At 33.1% G+C, this 15,227-nt stretch overlaps 1 protein-coding gene across 6 annotated transcripts in view; it reads left to right on the top strand.

Moving 5' to 3' along the window:
• The window catches only part of LOC129806470 (ecotropic viral integration site 5 ortholog), a 35,286-nt gene extending 20,366 nt beyond the window's left edge, over positions 1-14,920 (top strand). For 2 of the 6 annotated variants that reach the window (XM_055855093.1, XM_055855092.1), the window contains exons 3-10: positions 764-1,191; positions 1,273-1,509; positions 1,615-1,638; positions 1,809-1,982; positions 6,838-7,313; positions 7,381-7,498; positions 7,573-7,671; positions 12,420-14,920. In XM_055855093.1, the coding sequence (XP_055711068.1) occupies positions 764-1,191; positions 1,273-1,509; positions 1,615-1,638; positions 1,809-1,982; positions 6,838-7,313; positions 7,381-7,498; positions 7,573-7,671; positions 12,420-12,551 (1,688 nt within the window). In that variant the 3' untranslated portion in view covers positions 12,552-14,920. Of the gene's footprint in view, positions 1-763; positions 1,192-1,272; positions 1,510-1,614; positions 1,639-1,808; positions 1,983-6,837; positions 7,314-7,380; positions 7,499-7,572; positions 7,672-7,842; positions 8,122-8,157; positions 8,285-12,419 lie in introns of those variants that run through there. The other 4 variants (XM_055855095.1, XM_055855097.1, XM_055855096.1 and 1 more) reach the window with 4 other exon arrangements.
• Positions 14,921-15,227: the final 307 nt, after the last annotated feature.

Below are 15,227 nucleotides of genomic sequence, written 5' to 3' on the forward strand. Positions count from 1 at the left end.
GCCGTCTGGCCCAAGCTGGAAGGGTTAAAAATTGAATTTTCAAATAGCCATATCTTCGGTTCTAATTTCTGTTTCCCGTTCTAATCACTGGTTCGTTAGTTGATAAGTTCTTCTGAATACCGCAGCTTCTTCTTATTTACTAATTTATATTTATAATCTGGTTAATAATTCCCAAGCCTTTCCAATGACGCCAAATTTGCTCAAATCGGTTAAAAAATATGCTCTCTTTAGTCTTTTTAATATCTGAATTTGAAAGTGTTTTTTTTCTCGAGAAATTCTTTAAAAAAACATGGTTTTGGGGGAAAAATCAAGGTTTTGTTATTGAATCTTGGATTGATTTTTGTGGGGGTCCCTTGAAAGTCCCAGGTTGCTATCTCTAACCGATTGGTCTCTAGAATCGGTAAAGGCAGAATGCACGAACTGACAAATGGTGTCACATTACCAAAAGAGTCAAAAAAAGGTTGATAATGATGGAGTGGAAGTAATAAAAATATTACTTAAATAAATATTTTGCATATTTAACGGCGTTTTCGTAACTTATTCAAAAGAAGTCTCCTGAAAGTATGCAAAATTTCTGAATCCCTGTATTTAGGAATTGTCTTTCATATTTTTCCAAATTACCAATGCAATGTCCAGAAACTGCATGGATAAATGTTGTTCAAATTTCAAATTAGTCTTGGAAAAAAGTTGAACGGAATGAACCTGCCCGGGTCTCCTCTATTGCGCAAAAATTACCTTCAAAGTCATTGATTTTTTTCCGCAGGTCTTTGCATGTATCAATTGGAGAATTTAGTACAGGAACAACTGCCGGAAATGCATGTACATTTCCAATCACAGGGATTTCAGACCACAATGTATGCATCAAGTTGGTTCCTTACGCTCTACACTACGACCCTCACCCTTCCGCTGAGCAGTAGAATTATGGATGTCTTCCTGAGCGAAGGCATGGAATTCATCTTCAAGGTGGCCCTTGCACTGCTCACAATGGGAAAGGACACTCTGCTGTCCCTGGATATGGAGGCTATGCTCAAGTATTTCCAGAAGGAATTGCCACAAAAGGTTGAAAGTGATCCTGAGGCACTCTTCAGTCTGGCCTATTCAATCAAAATCAACACGAAGAAAATGAAGAAAATGGAGAAGGAATATGCGGATTTGAGGAAAAAGGAGCAGGAAGAAATGGTGGAATTACGTGTAAGAAAAATTATTTTTATTTTTTCAGGAAGTATCTTTTGTTGATTTGAGTGATATTTTTTAACAAAAAAATAAATACAGCGGCTTCGGAGTGAAAATCGTCTTCTGAAGAAGAGAAATGAATTGCTAGAAGCTGAAAGTTTGGAGTTGGCTGATAGATTGGTGCGTGGGCAAGTTTCAAGGGCCGAAGAGGAAGAGACGAGCTATGCAATTCAGACAGAATTGCTGGCTCTTCGTCGATCACATCTTGAGATTTCGCATCAACTTGAGACAGCTCATGAGGAAATCCGTGGACTGAGTCTGAGACTTCAGGAAAATGTAAGTGAAATCCTCCCAAAATTGGGAATTAATCAAATTCTTTTATCATACCTTTCCGGCAAAAAAGAAAATAATTTTTGTTCATTCTTGTAATTTCAAATGCAGCAAAGGGATAATTCTTTAGAATCTGTAAGTGTCTGTGTTTTGGTTTTGAGTGTGCGAATCCTCGTATTTGTCAAGCTTTTTCAATTTTTCTGTCCCCAAGATTTTTTTGTGTACCAACTTATGCTTACAAAAAACAAAATTCTCAATTTTTGATTTTGCTAAAAATTGGATAAAATTTCTACAATTTCCCGCAGAATAATTCACATCAGAATTCCATTGATGAATTGTGCTTGAAAGAAGAGGCTCTTAAGCAACGGGATGAGATGGTAACTTGTCTTCTGGAGGAGCTTGTTAAAGTCAGGCAGGGTCTTGCCGAAAGTGAAGACCAAATACGCAATCTCAAAGCAAAAATTCAAGAGCTAGAAGAGGTAAGATCTTTCACTTCAAGAATAGAAAAACAAAGTCATAGAGAAATTCTCTGACTGCTTGAAATTACAAATTCAAATATTTCAAGAATTTTCCTACACTGAGAAAAAAACGGGAGTTCGATTAACTTTTTTCCTTATAACTTTAACACTTTTTATGTGTAATGTTAATTTTTCACCTTTTTAAGGGTAAAATTAACATGAAAAAGGGTAACTTTAACCCCAATACATCTAAAAAGTGTAATATTTACACCGATTTCGGATCAATACTGCAGGGTAAAATTAACATTTCCGGAATGTTATTTTAACTTTTTTGGATTTCTCTCAGTCAGTGTAGTTTTATTACCTTTTTATTAAATATTTTATTAAAAAAGTGATGGAATTTTGACCAAAATTTTTCTCAGATTTGTCCTTGAAAAAAAAAACTCCAAGAAAAATATCCAGGAGTTTGTCTAAATTACTTAGGGAAAATTTTGAGTAAAGGAGTTTGTCTAAATTGTTAGGAAATTGAACTGCAACTAACTTCAGAATACTGTAACTTTCTAACTGATGGCAACAGTGGACTGCGACGCTAAGACGGCGATGGCCGCACGGGCGGTAGGACAAAATTAAGAATAACATTGAGTAAAATCTTTTTATGGATTGCAAGCGTACTGATAATTTTTTATTAAAGATTCGTTTTGAAATTTTTTTGATCCGTAATGAAGCTTAACGCTATTAGCGTCGGTGCAGGCCAAAATTCAGAAAGTCAAAATCCCGAATGTCAGAATCCCGATGAAGTCCCGAAAAGCCTCAATCCCGAAGAGACTATATCCTGAATAGGTCTAAATTCCGAATATGTTAAAATCCCGAAAAGTCACAATCGTGAAGATACAAAATCCTGAAGTAGTCGAAATCCCGAATGAGTCGAAATACTAAAAAGATAAAATCCCGGAAAGCCAAAATCTCGAAAAGCCAAAATCTAGAAAAGCCTCAATCCAGAGGAGACCTAATCCTGGATAGGTCTAAATTCCGAATATGTCAAGATTCTAAAAAGCCACAATCGTGAAGAGACAAAATCCTGAACTGGTCGAAATCCTGAAGTGGTCGAAATCCTGAATGGGTCAAAATTCCGAAAAGCCTCAATTCAGAAGAGACCTAATCCTGGATAGGTCTAAATCCCGAATACGTTAAAATCCCGAAAAGCCACAATCCTGAAGAGACAAAATCCTGAAGTAGTCGAAATCTCGAGTGAGACTAAATACCAAAAAAGATAAAATCCCGAAAAGCCTCAATCCCGAAGAGACCATATCCTGAATAGGTCTAAATTCCGAAAAGCCATAATCCTTATGTGACAAAATCCTGAATTGGTCTAAATTCCCGAAGGGGTCGAAATTCCGAAAAGCCTCAATCCTGAACAATTGAAATCTAGAAATCCAAAATACCGAAAGCTATTCGGGGTTTTGGATTTTCGGATTTTTATCCACTCGGAACTTTGGCTATTTGGGATTTTGACCGGGACCCGTTAGCGTAATTGTGTCCTATTTGGCTAGATAAAAGCAGGTTGCTGTCATTACGGCTTTCGACGCATTCAAGTCTCCAAACACTATAGAGGTAGTCGAAATAAAATTGTATCTTTGCTAAAAGTCCTTGGGACTCAAGTCCTGGGAAAGTCCTATGAAGAACGAAGTTATTGCTTTCTCTGAGACTTAAGGGCCAGTTGCCGAACTCGAACATCCTCTTTTCTTCTGAAAAAATTGAGTCTCAGTCTAAATCAAGAACGTCAAAATCCTGAACGCCAAAATCCCGAAAAGTCAAACTCATGAAAATAAATAGCTATGTACTCCCATACCATGGACCATTGCACCATATCATGGACCAGGACGTCAAAGTGAATGCAAAATTGTCGATTTTATCAGAAACTGGCTTATTTGCGTATGGATTTGGTGCAAACGAACGCATCGCTACGTTGTCGTTTGCAATGACTGCAGACACAAAAGAAATGTTGATTAGAGAAATTATTGATATAACCGGCGAAAGGACAATGGGCAAAATGGTCCAACTTTTCGCCATGAATGAGACCTATACGATTGAATAGGCATTGGCAGAGGTAACAATTTTTGTTCCGGGACCAAACCTAAAAGTATGTAGGAAAAGCACTAGAGCATAATTTTTTTTTTACAAAACTCCTTTTATGATATAACAGTCTATCTTATGTTGGTCATTCCAAAGAACAATTTGTAAAGAAGGGCTCAAAGACGATTTTTTCTAGAAGAAACTACATCTTTATCTCTTCATTTTCTCTGCAATTTTCCAGATTTACGTAATAAATCCTTGAATATTCTTCAAATTCACAAAAAGGGATTGTATATAGGGAAATGTCTGCTCAGTAAATATTCTTCTTAAAAGAAAACGGAGATATAGGGGTATGGTTACTTCTAGGAAAATATTCCTTAAGTTTTCCTTTAGAAATAGTTCTTTTGGCACTGACAACTTACGATATACCGTTATCGAGAAAGAAAGCAAGTTTCATAAAAAGATTTCTACCTATTTTTTTTAAGAATTTTTATATAAAGATATCTCAGAAACTTGACGCGACGGACTATTAGTTTCTTTGGGAGATATGTTCAAGACACACCAAGGACTCCCAAAATACCAATGGTTTCCCATCATACGATTTTGTTCTTCATTTTATTTTCCTGTAATGTTCGAAGGCTTTAAAACGCGATTAGTTTGTATGAGAGCCACCAGATAGAGCAGTCAAAGGAAAAATCTAAAAATTTGTCAAAAATCTTCAGAAGATTTTTGACAAATGATGTCACGCTGTTTGTCCGTCTGTCGGTCTGGTTGTCATCAGACCGAGATGACATCCGGACAACATGCCCCTCTTTTATTCTACCGCTGCTTTTCACCACTATGTTTCTTGGAATTGGTCGAAAACATCTGGTGCGACTCTTTTTATTTTTGAATATGTTTTAGAAATTACACAGGCGAACATTTCGTCCTTAGACGAAAATACCATTCAATCATGACTAATAACGGTTTTTCAAGGTCAAATATTTAGGTAGAAAATTAGGTAGAAAACTATCAGGTTGACTGAAAATGATAGAATTATCAAGATTTTTTATTAAATCATTAAGACCCCAAAATAAGAAAAAAATCTCTTGAAATAAGAATATTTTAGTCACAAGAATATGTGGTTTGAATTTCTTTGATAATTTAATCATTTTTGACCCTGAGATTTGCAGTCACTCCAGCTCTTTCCTCAAAGAAAATATTTTATGATTATTTTATTTAAGGATTATGAGAAAAATCTGGAAAATGTAAAGATAGGGGTATTAGTTGTTTTAAGAAAATATCCTTCGAGTTGTTTTCTACAAATCATTCTTTGACACAAACATCTTTGGTTATACCGTTGCTGGGATAATTCGAGTCTTTTAAAATATTTCTACACTGAGAGAAATCCGAAAAAGTCAAAATAACATTCCGGAAATGTTAATTTTACCCTGCAGTATTGATCCGGAATCGGTGTAAATATTACCCTTTTTAGGTGTATTGGGGGCTAAAGTTACCCTTTTTCATGTTAATTTTACCCTTAAAAAGGTGTAAAATTAACATTAAAAAATGTTGATATATTTTTACACCTAAAAAGTGTTAAAGTTATGAGGTAAAAAAGTTAATCGCACCCTCTTTTTTTCTTAGTGTACAAATCTCTTAAAGAATTTCACTTGAGATATCTCGGAAACTTGACGTGATGGTAGTGGACATATCTTCGGAAGGGGACATATATTTAGGGGACACAAAAGAACACGAAAAAAGTTTTCGTTTGATTGCATAGACAAGAAACTTCTTTGTGACAGATATTGTAATAATAACAGAATCGGTTAACTCTTTAAGGACCAGACGTTTATCACACCCAAAAGCAAAAAGAAAAATGAAACCGATAAACAAATCAATGAAATGTCTGACATGTAACTTTAGAAAATCCAAAAAAGTTTGACTCGGTGTATTTTTCGACTCTATGGACGATAGGGACAAAAATAGCCCATAATTTAAGACATTTTACTGAAAATGCCAGTGTCAGTATCATGTATTAATTATTGTACTTTCTAATGCCAAGAGGTTGCCAAGAAAAATTGGTTATATAAAAATTTAATAAAAATCATTGATCACTGCGATATTTTGAAAACTTTTAATTTTGAGCTTAATTTACACTGAGAAAAAAATGGGGGTGCGATTAACTTTTTTTCCTCATAACCTTAACACTTTTAAGGTGTAAAAATATACAGTAGACTCTCGCAAATTCGGCTCTTTTAAGATCGGGCTACTTTTTACTTCGGGCAGCGGTTACATTTGAAAAAAATTTGTTTTCATTTTTCAAGTTTGATTATGATTATCAAATGAATCAAATATGCTCAAATTTGGCATGGTTTGTCTTAGTTTTGATGTTATTTTGCATTATTGAGGGATTTTCATGCAATTATGAGTGTGTAAACTCAATTATCTATATATGCACATGAATAAAAAATCGTTGCATTTCAAAAACTTTGTCGCCCGAATTTCTGTCTAATCCGGCTGACATTTCGGTCCCATATGCCCGAATTTGAGAGAGTCTACTGTATTAGCATTTTTAATGTTAATTTTACACCTTATTGAAAAAGGGTAGCTTTAACCCCTAATACACCTAAAAAGGGTAATATTTACACCGATTTTGGATCAATACTGCAGGGTAAAATAAACATTTCCGGAATGTTATTTTAACTTTTTCGGATTTCTCTCAGTGAAGGCAAAAAGTCGATATCCTTTACCGTTTGACCTCAAATTAGAAGCAGAGAAATGAAAAAGTTTTTTTTGTCATTTTGTTTTCTGGAATGCCCAGGATAAGAAGACACTGAGAGAAACGACTCCTGATAATTCGGTGGCTCATCTGCAAGATGAATTGATTGCTAGTAAATTGAGGGAGGCCGAAGCGAGTCTGTCGCTGAAGGATTTGAAGCAGCGTGTTCAGGAATTGAGTACGCAGTGGCAGAGGCAGTTGCATGAGCAGAAACAGGATACGTCTCAGGCGCAGGATTCGACATCGAAGAAATTGCTATTTTGGGAAGCATCGAGATCGTCAAATGAGGTTCAGAAGTTGGAGGAGGAACTCATGACGACGAGAATTCGGGAGATGGAGACTCTGACTGAACTGAAAGAGTTGCGACTGAAGGTGATGGAACTGGAGACACAGGTGCAAGTGTCGACGAATCAATTGAGGCGTCAGGATGAGGAATACAAGAGACTCAAAGATGAACTAGATACGGCAATCTCAAGAGAGAAAGAATTATCCAATAAGACTCGAGAACAGCAACATAGGTCAATTATATTAATATTATTTTGGTTTTTTATAGGAAAAAGAAAATATTTTTTTAATGAATTTCAGGTACTCAGATTTGGAATCTCGCATGAAGGACGAACTGATGAATGTCAAAATCAAGTTTACAGAACAAAGTCAGACTGTGGCTGAGCTGAAGCAAGAAATTTCGCGCTTAGAGACAAAGGTAAGTGAAAAATATGATTTTTCAAGTAAAAATATTTGAAAAATATTGAAAAAAAATGTGAAATTTTCGTGTAGAACTCTGAGATGTTGGCTGAGGGTGAATTGAGATCAAATCTCGATGAGTCCGATCGTGTGAGAGATCTTCAGGATAAAGTGGCAGAATTGAAAGCTGAGGTACTGTCCCATTCTCTTTAGCAAAAATTCACAAAAGAAAAGTCTTTAGCAAAAAATGAAATGAAATGTGAGAGAGACCAATTGCAAAAATCACTCACTTGTTGACTATTTTTTTTTCTTCATTGTACATACATTAATACTAATATTTCTTTTCCATAAAACTCATCGAAGGGGCATAATTTCTATAATGACGGTGACTTTCTTTTCTTTTGATTTATTCATCAAATACATTTTATAGACACATTCTTTTGAATACACTCTGCAATAACAAAGGGAAGAAGTTCTGTACATATAATAATTTTATTGGAATAGTTTTATTTTTATCACTATTTTTTTTTAAAAGAAAAAAAAACACATTTTTGACGAGAGAGAGAGAGAGACTGATGTTTGAGTGTTTTTCTTTTGTATCACATTATTCAAATTAATAGAAAGACATACTTTAGAGAGAGATCATCAAAACATGCTAATATTCGTCGTTTTCTATAGTTTCCCACGCCAATCACAAGTCCAGAAACCGAGCCGTGGAAGTGGATTAGCTAAAATGTGCTGTTTGCAAAAAATAGAGAGCAAAGAATTGAAAAAAAAAATAAAATAATAGAGACGCTAATCACAGGTCACTAACACACTGCTATGCATGATCTTATCTATGTTGAAAATTAATAATTTATTACTATAAAAAAAGTATATATTTTGTTATTTTTTTTAATAATATTGCATGTTTTTTTTATTTATAAAAAACACATTGCATTCTTACCTAAAACTTATAATTATTGCATGGTACAGCATATCTAGTAATCCTCGATTGCCTTTACAATTTTAAATAGGTTATGTTGCAAATTTATTAAGGATGACATAACCTAACTTATTTTTAAGGTGATATAAACAGAAATTTCCCTATCCGGAAATTAGATTTTTTTTTCTTAAAACCTTGTTTAGGGGTTTAAGTTTTTTTTCTAAACATCCTTGAAGATTTCTGGAAGGTTTTGCGTACACCGGATCATTTCATTTTGAGGTTATGTTGTTTCGTAAGTTCGAAAAAATTATTAATTTGTAGAAAGTACAGTGCTGTCTCGTTATATGCACAATTTGGGTGCTTTTTTTGACAGTTCTCTCTCTGAATATGCACAACTTTTTTTGAAATTCCCAACGGTTTTTCTCCTTCTTTTAATAAATTATCATTTTTTATTGTTTCAGAATTTTCCGTGTTATTTTAAATATAATATCAGACAGAAAAAATAAAAATAAGATAATTAAAAACGAGAAAAATTAGTTACCAAGAAAATAATTTTCTTTATTACTTTGTCAAAATGTAAACAAATTGATTTTGAATGCAACCGACACAAAAGCTGTGCATATAGAGAGTGTGCATATAGAGAGACAGCACTGTAAATTGAAAAAAAAAGTTTAAAGTACCTTATGAATGCTCTACGGATGTGAAATTTGAGGATACGAAAGTTGCGGAGAGCTGGAAGTGATCCAGAGGAAATATTTTAAATGGGTACTAGGACTTAAACAGAGTACAAAAAGTGCAATTTTAGAATCGGAAACTAAAATGGAAAGGATAGCAACGGTTGCAGCTAGCAGAGCAATCAAGTTCGAGGAAAATATTAAAAGAAGTCCGAACAAGGTGTTGAAAGAGTGTGTAAAAGAGATGAGGAGAAATGATCAACCGGAATCAACATGGAAGAAAAGTAGAAGGAAGTTCCTACAAAGAGTTGGTTACTCTGAAATGATAGTCAATACAAGATTAAACGAAGGAATGTCTATCTGGTGCGAGTTACAAAAGAGAGATCGCGAATGGGTAGATCAGGAAAGATATAACGCACTGACAGAAGAATACAAACTCTTATGGACCCCTTGGATACCGAAGTAGGGTAAAGGCTCATAATTTGGTCCAGTCTGCTTCTAAGCATCGATGTTCCAAGTTTGAAGTGCGATATTTCCAATACTAATTGACACTGAATTTTCAACAAAGCAATTTCAAGTCAAATCATATTCAAAATTTAACGTATTTAGTGTTCAAATCTTCCAAAAAGAACAAATATTTAGATAGAATTCATTATTCATCAAATTATTGAAATAAATATCCATCATTTTAATCAATTTGTTTTTAGTGTCCAATTTTATCCTCAAAGTGTTCAAAATAAGAAACTGGACAAAATTATGAGCCTTTCCCCTAAGTGGTAAAAGAAAATATAGTTACTAAGAAAACAAGTTTTGACAAATAGTACTAAATATTTTTGATTGAAGGCCATTAAAAATTCTTAGGTCGTTTGTAAATTTCTTAGCGGTTTGACGTATATTAATTTGATTGTCCCCTATAGCCAACGGCCGCAGCGATTCTACTGGATTTCCAGCAGCCTTTTCTGCCATGTCCGCTGATTTTACCGCTAAGAATCCGCGTGGAATTCCCTGGATTTTACCGCTCAAAACCCTCGTAAGCTTCCGAGATGGAATTTGACGCTAAATTTCTTCCTAGCGTTCCAGGCACGTTTGCGGAACTCTGTATAGGACCGTCTAATAAGAAATGTCCTCGAGTTGTTACCACCAGGGTCACAATAATTGTGATATCAGGGTCCTTCCACCTCTTGAGTCCTTTAGCTCCTTATATTCATTTTTTTTGTCTGAAAATACAGACGCACAGCACCACAAACGCGCACTCGAACTATTAACACACTTAACACGGACAACAAAACTACACTTGATCTGGACAGACTTACGGACAGACCAAGACTCCCTATATCTTTAGCAATTCCTTGCTTCTCCCACTCTCCCATTCAATCCCATAAAATTATAGGAGAAGAAATTTAAATATTTTTTTTTGAATCCATAAATGCAACCGTAACAGAGTTTCCATGGACTTTTCTTTGACGAATATTTCCACGGTTTTTTCTATGGATTAATAGCGGTATAATCGGCAGTTAGCCCTTTAAAAATTCGGAAAAATCCTCTTTATTTCCACGAAATTCTCCGCGGACTTTTCAATGCAACCGCCTTAGAGGCTTCTGTGGTTTTATATTATGGAATTCTACGACTTTTCTAGTGGATTTTTTCATATTTTTCTTCAAAATAATTCCTAAAATTGATTATAAACGACGTGGAATTTTCATTGAGAATTTCCATACGAAAAACATCCACAAATAAATGGACGATCAATGCCAATTGGCAACTTAGAACTTGGAGAGTACTCATCTATCAGACGAACACTCAGTTGTTCTACTTTTGAGTTGAAAATATTAGTTAGGCCGAAGAATAATTGCGGAATTTTCGCGTTTACTTCCATGAAGTCTTGGCCGAATTATGTACTCGGAATATTCAATGGAAATTTTGTAATTTCCAGGGGATGTTACCAAATATATTAGCAGAAAATTTCTCGGATTTATCATCGTGGATATCCAGGTGAAAAAATATGATAACTCCGTGGAACTCTAAGCAGAATATTACCAGGTTTTTCCATAGAGGCTCACGTGGAAAAATAGCAGAAAAATTCCATAGATTTTTCTTTTAAAGTGAAACTTTGCGGCCGATCGGCTATGGGGTAGTTATGCATTATTGCCAAATTTATTTCGAGAAAAAAAGCAATGACAAACACAAACCTCCCATTGTGTGATTGCTGCCCCTGGGGGCAAGAATCGCACAAATCGTCATATTCTTTTCATTTTCCTGTCCAGAAAAACCAACAATTCTGTGATAGTGAACTAGGCATGCATAGAAACCTAAAAGACTAGAGAACTTTTTGGTGTAGTGCAATTCACTGCCCATTTTACAGTTTAGTCAGAAAAAAATCCTGAATATGAAGCATGAAAAAATGTGCGAAGGCTGCCTACATTCCCCTAATATCAAGAAAATACTTCGATTTTTTTTCACGAAAATCCGCGCGAAAAAAAGCTGATAACTCCTCAGAAATTCAAGCGGAATATTAGCGTCTATTTCCCCGGAAGCTCACGCGGAAAAATAAGAGATAAATTCCATGGATTTTTACTTTACTGTGAAACTTTGCGGCCGATCGGCTACATGGTCGGAAGCATCAGTGAAATAATTCCTACAAAATAATTCAAATTCTACCGAAATATAAAAGTAAAGCAGTTTAAAAGTTTCATTTAATGATAGCACATCAAATATTCCTAATTTTGTGGATCTTTGAAATTAATTTGTGGGAAAAAAATTGAAGATATCTGCGAGGTGGCCACAAGTATAGACTGGCCTGGCCATAAGTAATGTCTTTTACTTATTAAAAAATAAGGGTTAAGTGAGCGTGTGTGGTACGTCTAACTCGATTTGACAATGCTAGCATTTTGTTCATTTTGAGAAAATTTGCTTCACATAACCTAAAAGGCAATTCGAGGCTAAAAGCTAGAAATGCAAATATTAAAGAAAGTTATACTGGACCTCATTTTCTAATTTCGCTATGTATTCTAAATCTATTTGTTGTTTAAATTGAATTTTGTGATAATGTTCTATTAAGTTTGAAGATGATTTGTTCGTTAGAGGTTATGTTGAGCCTAACCTCACTTTTTTAGCTAAATATGAGAATTAGGTCCATTATTTTAGTTGGTTTGTTTACAATATCGTTGCTTGTATGAGAGAATCATAATGTAAATGGATTTATCAATGGTTTACAGATTATTTTGTTATTGTGAATAAAGAAAAAAAAACCTGATAAATTTCTATAAAGTAGTGACTTTTTGGAGTAGACGGAATGCTGTGTAAATTAATATTTTGTCAAATTTATTTCATATATTTTTCAGTTGGCTGCTTATAAAAGTCGAGAGACTTCGTTCAACTTGCGCAAATTAAAAAGTGAATCTATCCAATCGATAGATTCATCTGAAATTGATTTTAGTGAAATACAATTGAGAAAAGACAGTTCAACATCATGAAATTAGCATGACTTTGAGAGGGAGATAAATGATGCATTAATTAGAGATTTATTGGAAAAAAAAGGAACTTTGAAGAAAAAAGAGAAAAGAATCATGAGAATATCGAAAGAAAAGACCACTAAAAAAACCGTTGTTTTAATTTTTTGTCATTCTTAAAGTAATTAAGTAGATTTTTACTAGAAAATTTTCTCAAAATAAAAAAAAATATGTGTCGTCTTTAGAGGAAGATTTTTTCGTGAAGTGATTGAAGAGAGGAAATTGTGAATAAATCTAACTTATTTGTTAAATTTAAAATCAAATGGAATAGTGGTAAAATTGACTATTTGATAAAATTTGCAATTAATTCAGTAGAATAATGAAAGTAGATGAGAAAAAAAGAAGTAAAGAAAATAATAGCATATTCATTTTAATGCAGCTAAAAACTTAATATTAGATTGAACATATTTCTCAAATATTTGTACTTAAAATTCCGCGAGTTTTTTTTTTGTTAATTTTTCAAATTTTTTAACAACATTTTCATGCATTTTTTTTTCTTAAGGCCTCTACACTTGGGAGCAATTTTCGTTAAAAATTGCATTTTTGACAGAATTCTGACGTTTCCACTTACAGGACTGCAAGCAATTTTCTTCAAAAAGGCGATTTTTGACGAAAATTAATTAATTTTCGTCAATTAAAAGAAAAATTGCATTTTTGACAGAATTTTGACAGAATTCTGACGTTTCCACTTACAAAGCTGCAAGCAATTTTCTTCAAAAAGGCGATTTTTGACGAAAATTAATTAATTTTCGTCAAAAATTGTATTTTTGACAGAATTTTGACAGAATTTTGACGTTTCCACTTACAGGGCTGCAAGCAATTTTCTTCAAAAAGGCGATTTTTGACGAAAATTAATTAATTTTCGTCAAAAATTGCATTTTTGACAGAATTCTGACGTTTCCACTTACAGGGCTGCAAGCAATTTTCTTCAAAAAGGCGATTATTGGCGAAAATTAATTAATTTTCTTCAAAAATTGCATTTTTGACAGAATTTTGACAGAATTCTGACGTTTCCACTTACAGGGCTGCAAGCAATTTTCTTCAAAAAGGCGATTTTTGACGAAAATTAATTAATTTTCGTCAAAAATTGCATTTTTGACAGAATTTTGACAGAATTCTGACGTTTCCACTTACAGGACTGCAAGCAATTTTCTTCAAAAAGGCGATTTTTGACGAAAATTAATTAATTTTCGTCAAAAATTGCATTTTTGACAGAATTTTGACAGAATTCTGACGTTTCCACTTACAGGGCTGCAAGTAATTTTCTTCAAAAAGACGATTTTTTATGAAAATTAATTAATTTTCTTCAAAAATTGCATTTTTGACAGAATTTTGACAGAATTCTGACGTTTCCACTTATAGGACTGCAAGCAATTTTCTTCAAAAAGGCGATTTTTGACGAAAATTGCTCCCAATGTGTAGAGGCCTTTATGCAATTGCAAATAGCTTCGAAAAAGAAATATTAATTTATTATAAATTTAAAAAAATAAACACTGTCGTGCTAGAAATGGAGCGAAAATGGAAGATATTGTGATTTCATGGTATTAATTTATTTTTAAAAAGAAATATATATTTTAGAATAAATTTGATTCCTTCCTACTTATATATTAAAAAAAAAGAATTATATTTAATATATATTTGTCTTTGTGCAAAATGAGTGCTGCAATATTTTACCTTTAATCTTTTTTGTGTTCTAATTCTGCATTAATTAATTTTTTCTAAAAAGAAAAAAAAAACTCTCAGTATTTCTTTTCAATGATATATTTTCTTGTTTTTTTGCAATATTAATCACCTCAAAAAATACAATTTTTGCAATATCCCAGGAGTGTGAGATGAAAGAAGAAAAAATATCAGAGAAAACAATGTGTCAAAGAAATTAAAAAAAAAAAACAGAAACTTTATAAAGAGAAAAGATTTTATTTTTCGTTTGAATATTTTTTTATATAATCTATAATAATATTTTATTTAGGAGAAAATGGAAAATCTCTCTTACCCTAGAGAAAAGTTTAATAAAAAAAATACATAAACCCTAATGACAAAGAAAAAACATTCCAATTTTTACGAAACAAAAAAATAGAAATATTTTTTATTGATATTTATAACAATTTTTTCACATGATAAACATTTAACAAGGAAAAAAACGAGATGAAAGATTTGCAATAACAAAATAAATTTATAAAATTAAGTTTCTATTGAATCCCGAAAATGCAAAATAATCGATAAAAAAAATATCTTAAATTTACTCCTAACGATTTATTAAAAAGAAAAAGAAATGAAAATTTGTAATTGTGATAGAAAATTGAGAGAGAAAATTAAATTGATGTAAAAGCTGATGGGAAATGTTTTTTATTTGTCATTGTGCAGAATTTTTTTTTATCAGGTGGAGTAATCAATTTGAGCTGGCTTGATCATGAGACATTGTATCTAATTGAAAGAGTAACGCAATAGCGTGATCGCGATTTTTTTAAGAAAAAAAAAGGAGAGGACAATTCTGGAAAATGAGGTAAAATTGAGTTATTATTTTAGGTAAATTTCCAATGTTTTTTTTTAGATTAGAGATCCTCCATGGAGCACGAATTTCTGTTTTTAAGGTGGTTTTATGTAACAAACGACCGCAGAGGAACCAATTTCCACGCACTT

The sequence above is a fragment of the Phlebotomus papatasi genome, chromosome 3 (assembly GCF_024763615.1).
Source record: "Phlebotomus papatasi isolate M1 chromosome 3, Ppap_2.1, whole genome shotgun sequence".
Taxonomy (NCBI): domain Eukaryota; kingdom Metazoa; phylum Arthropoda; class Insecta; order Diptera; family Psychodidae; genus Phlebotomus; species Phlebotomus papatasi.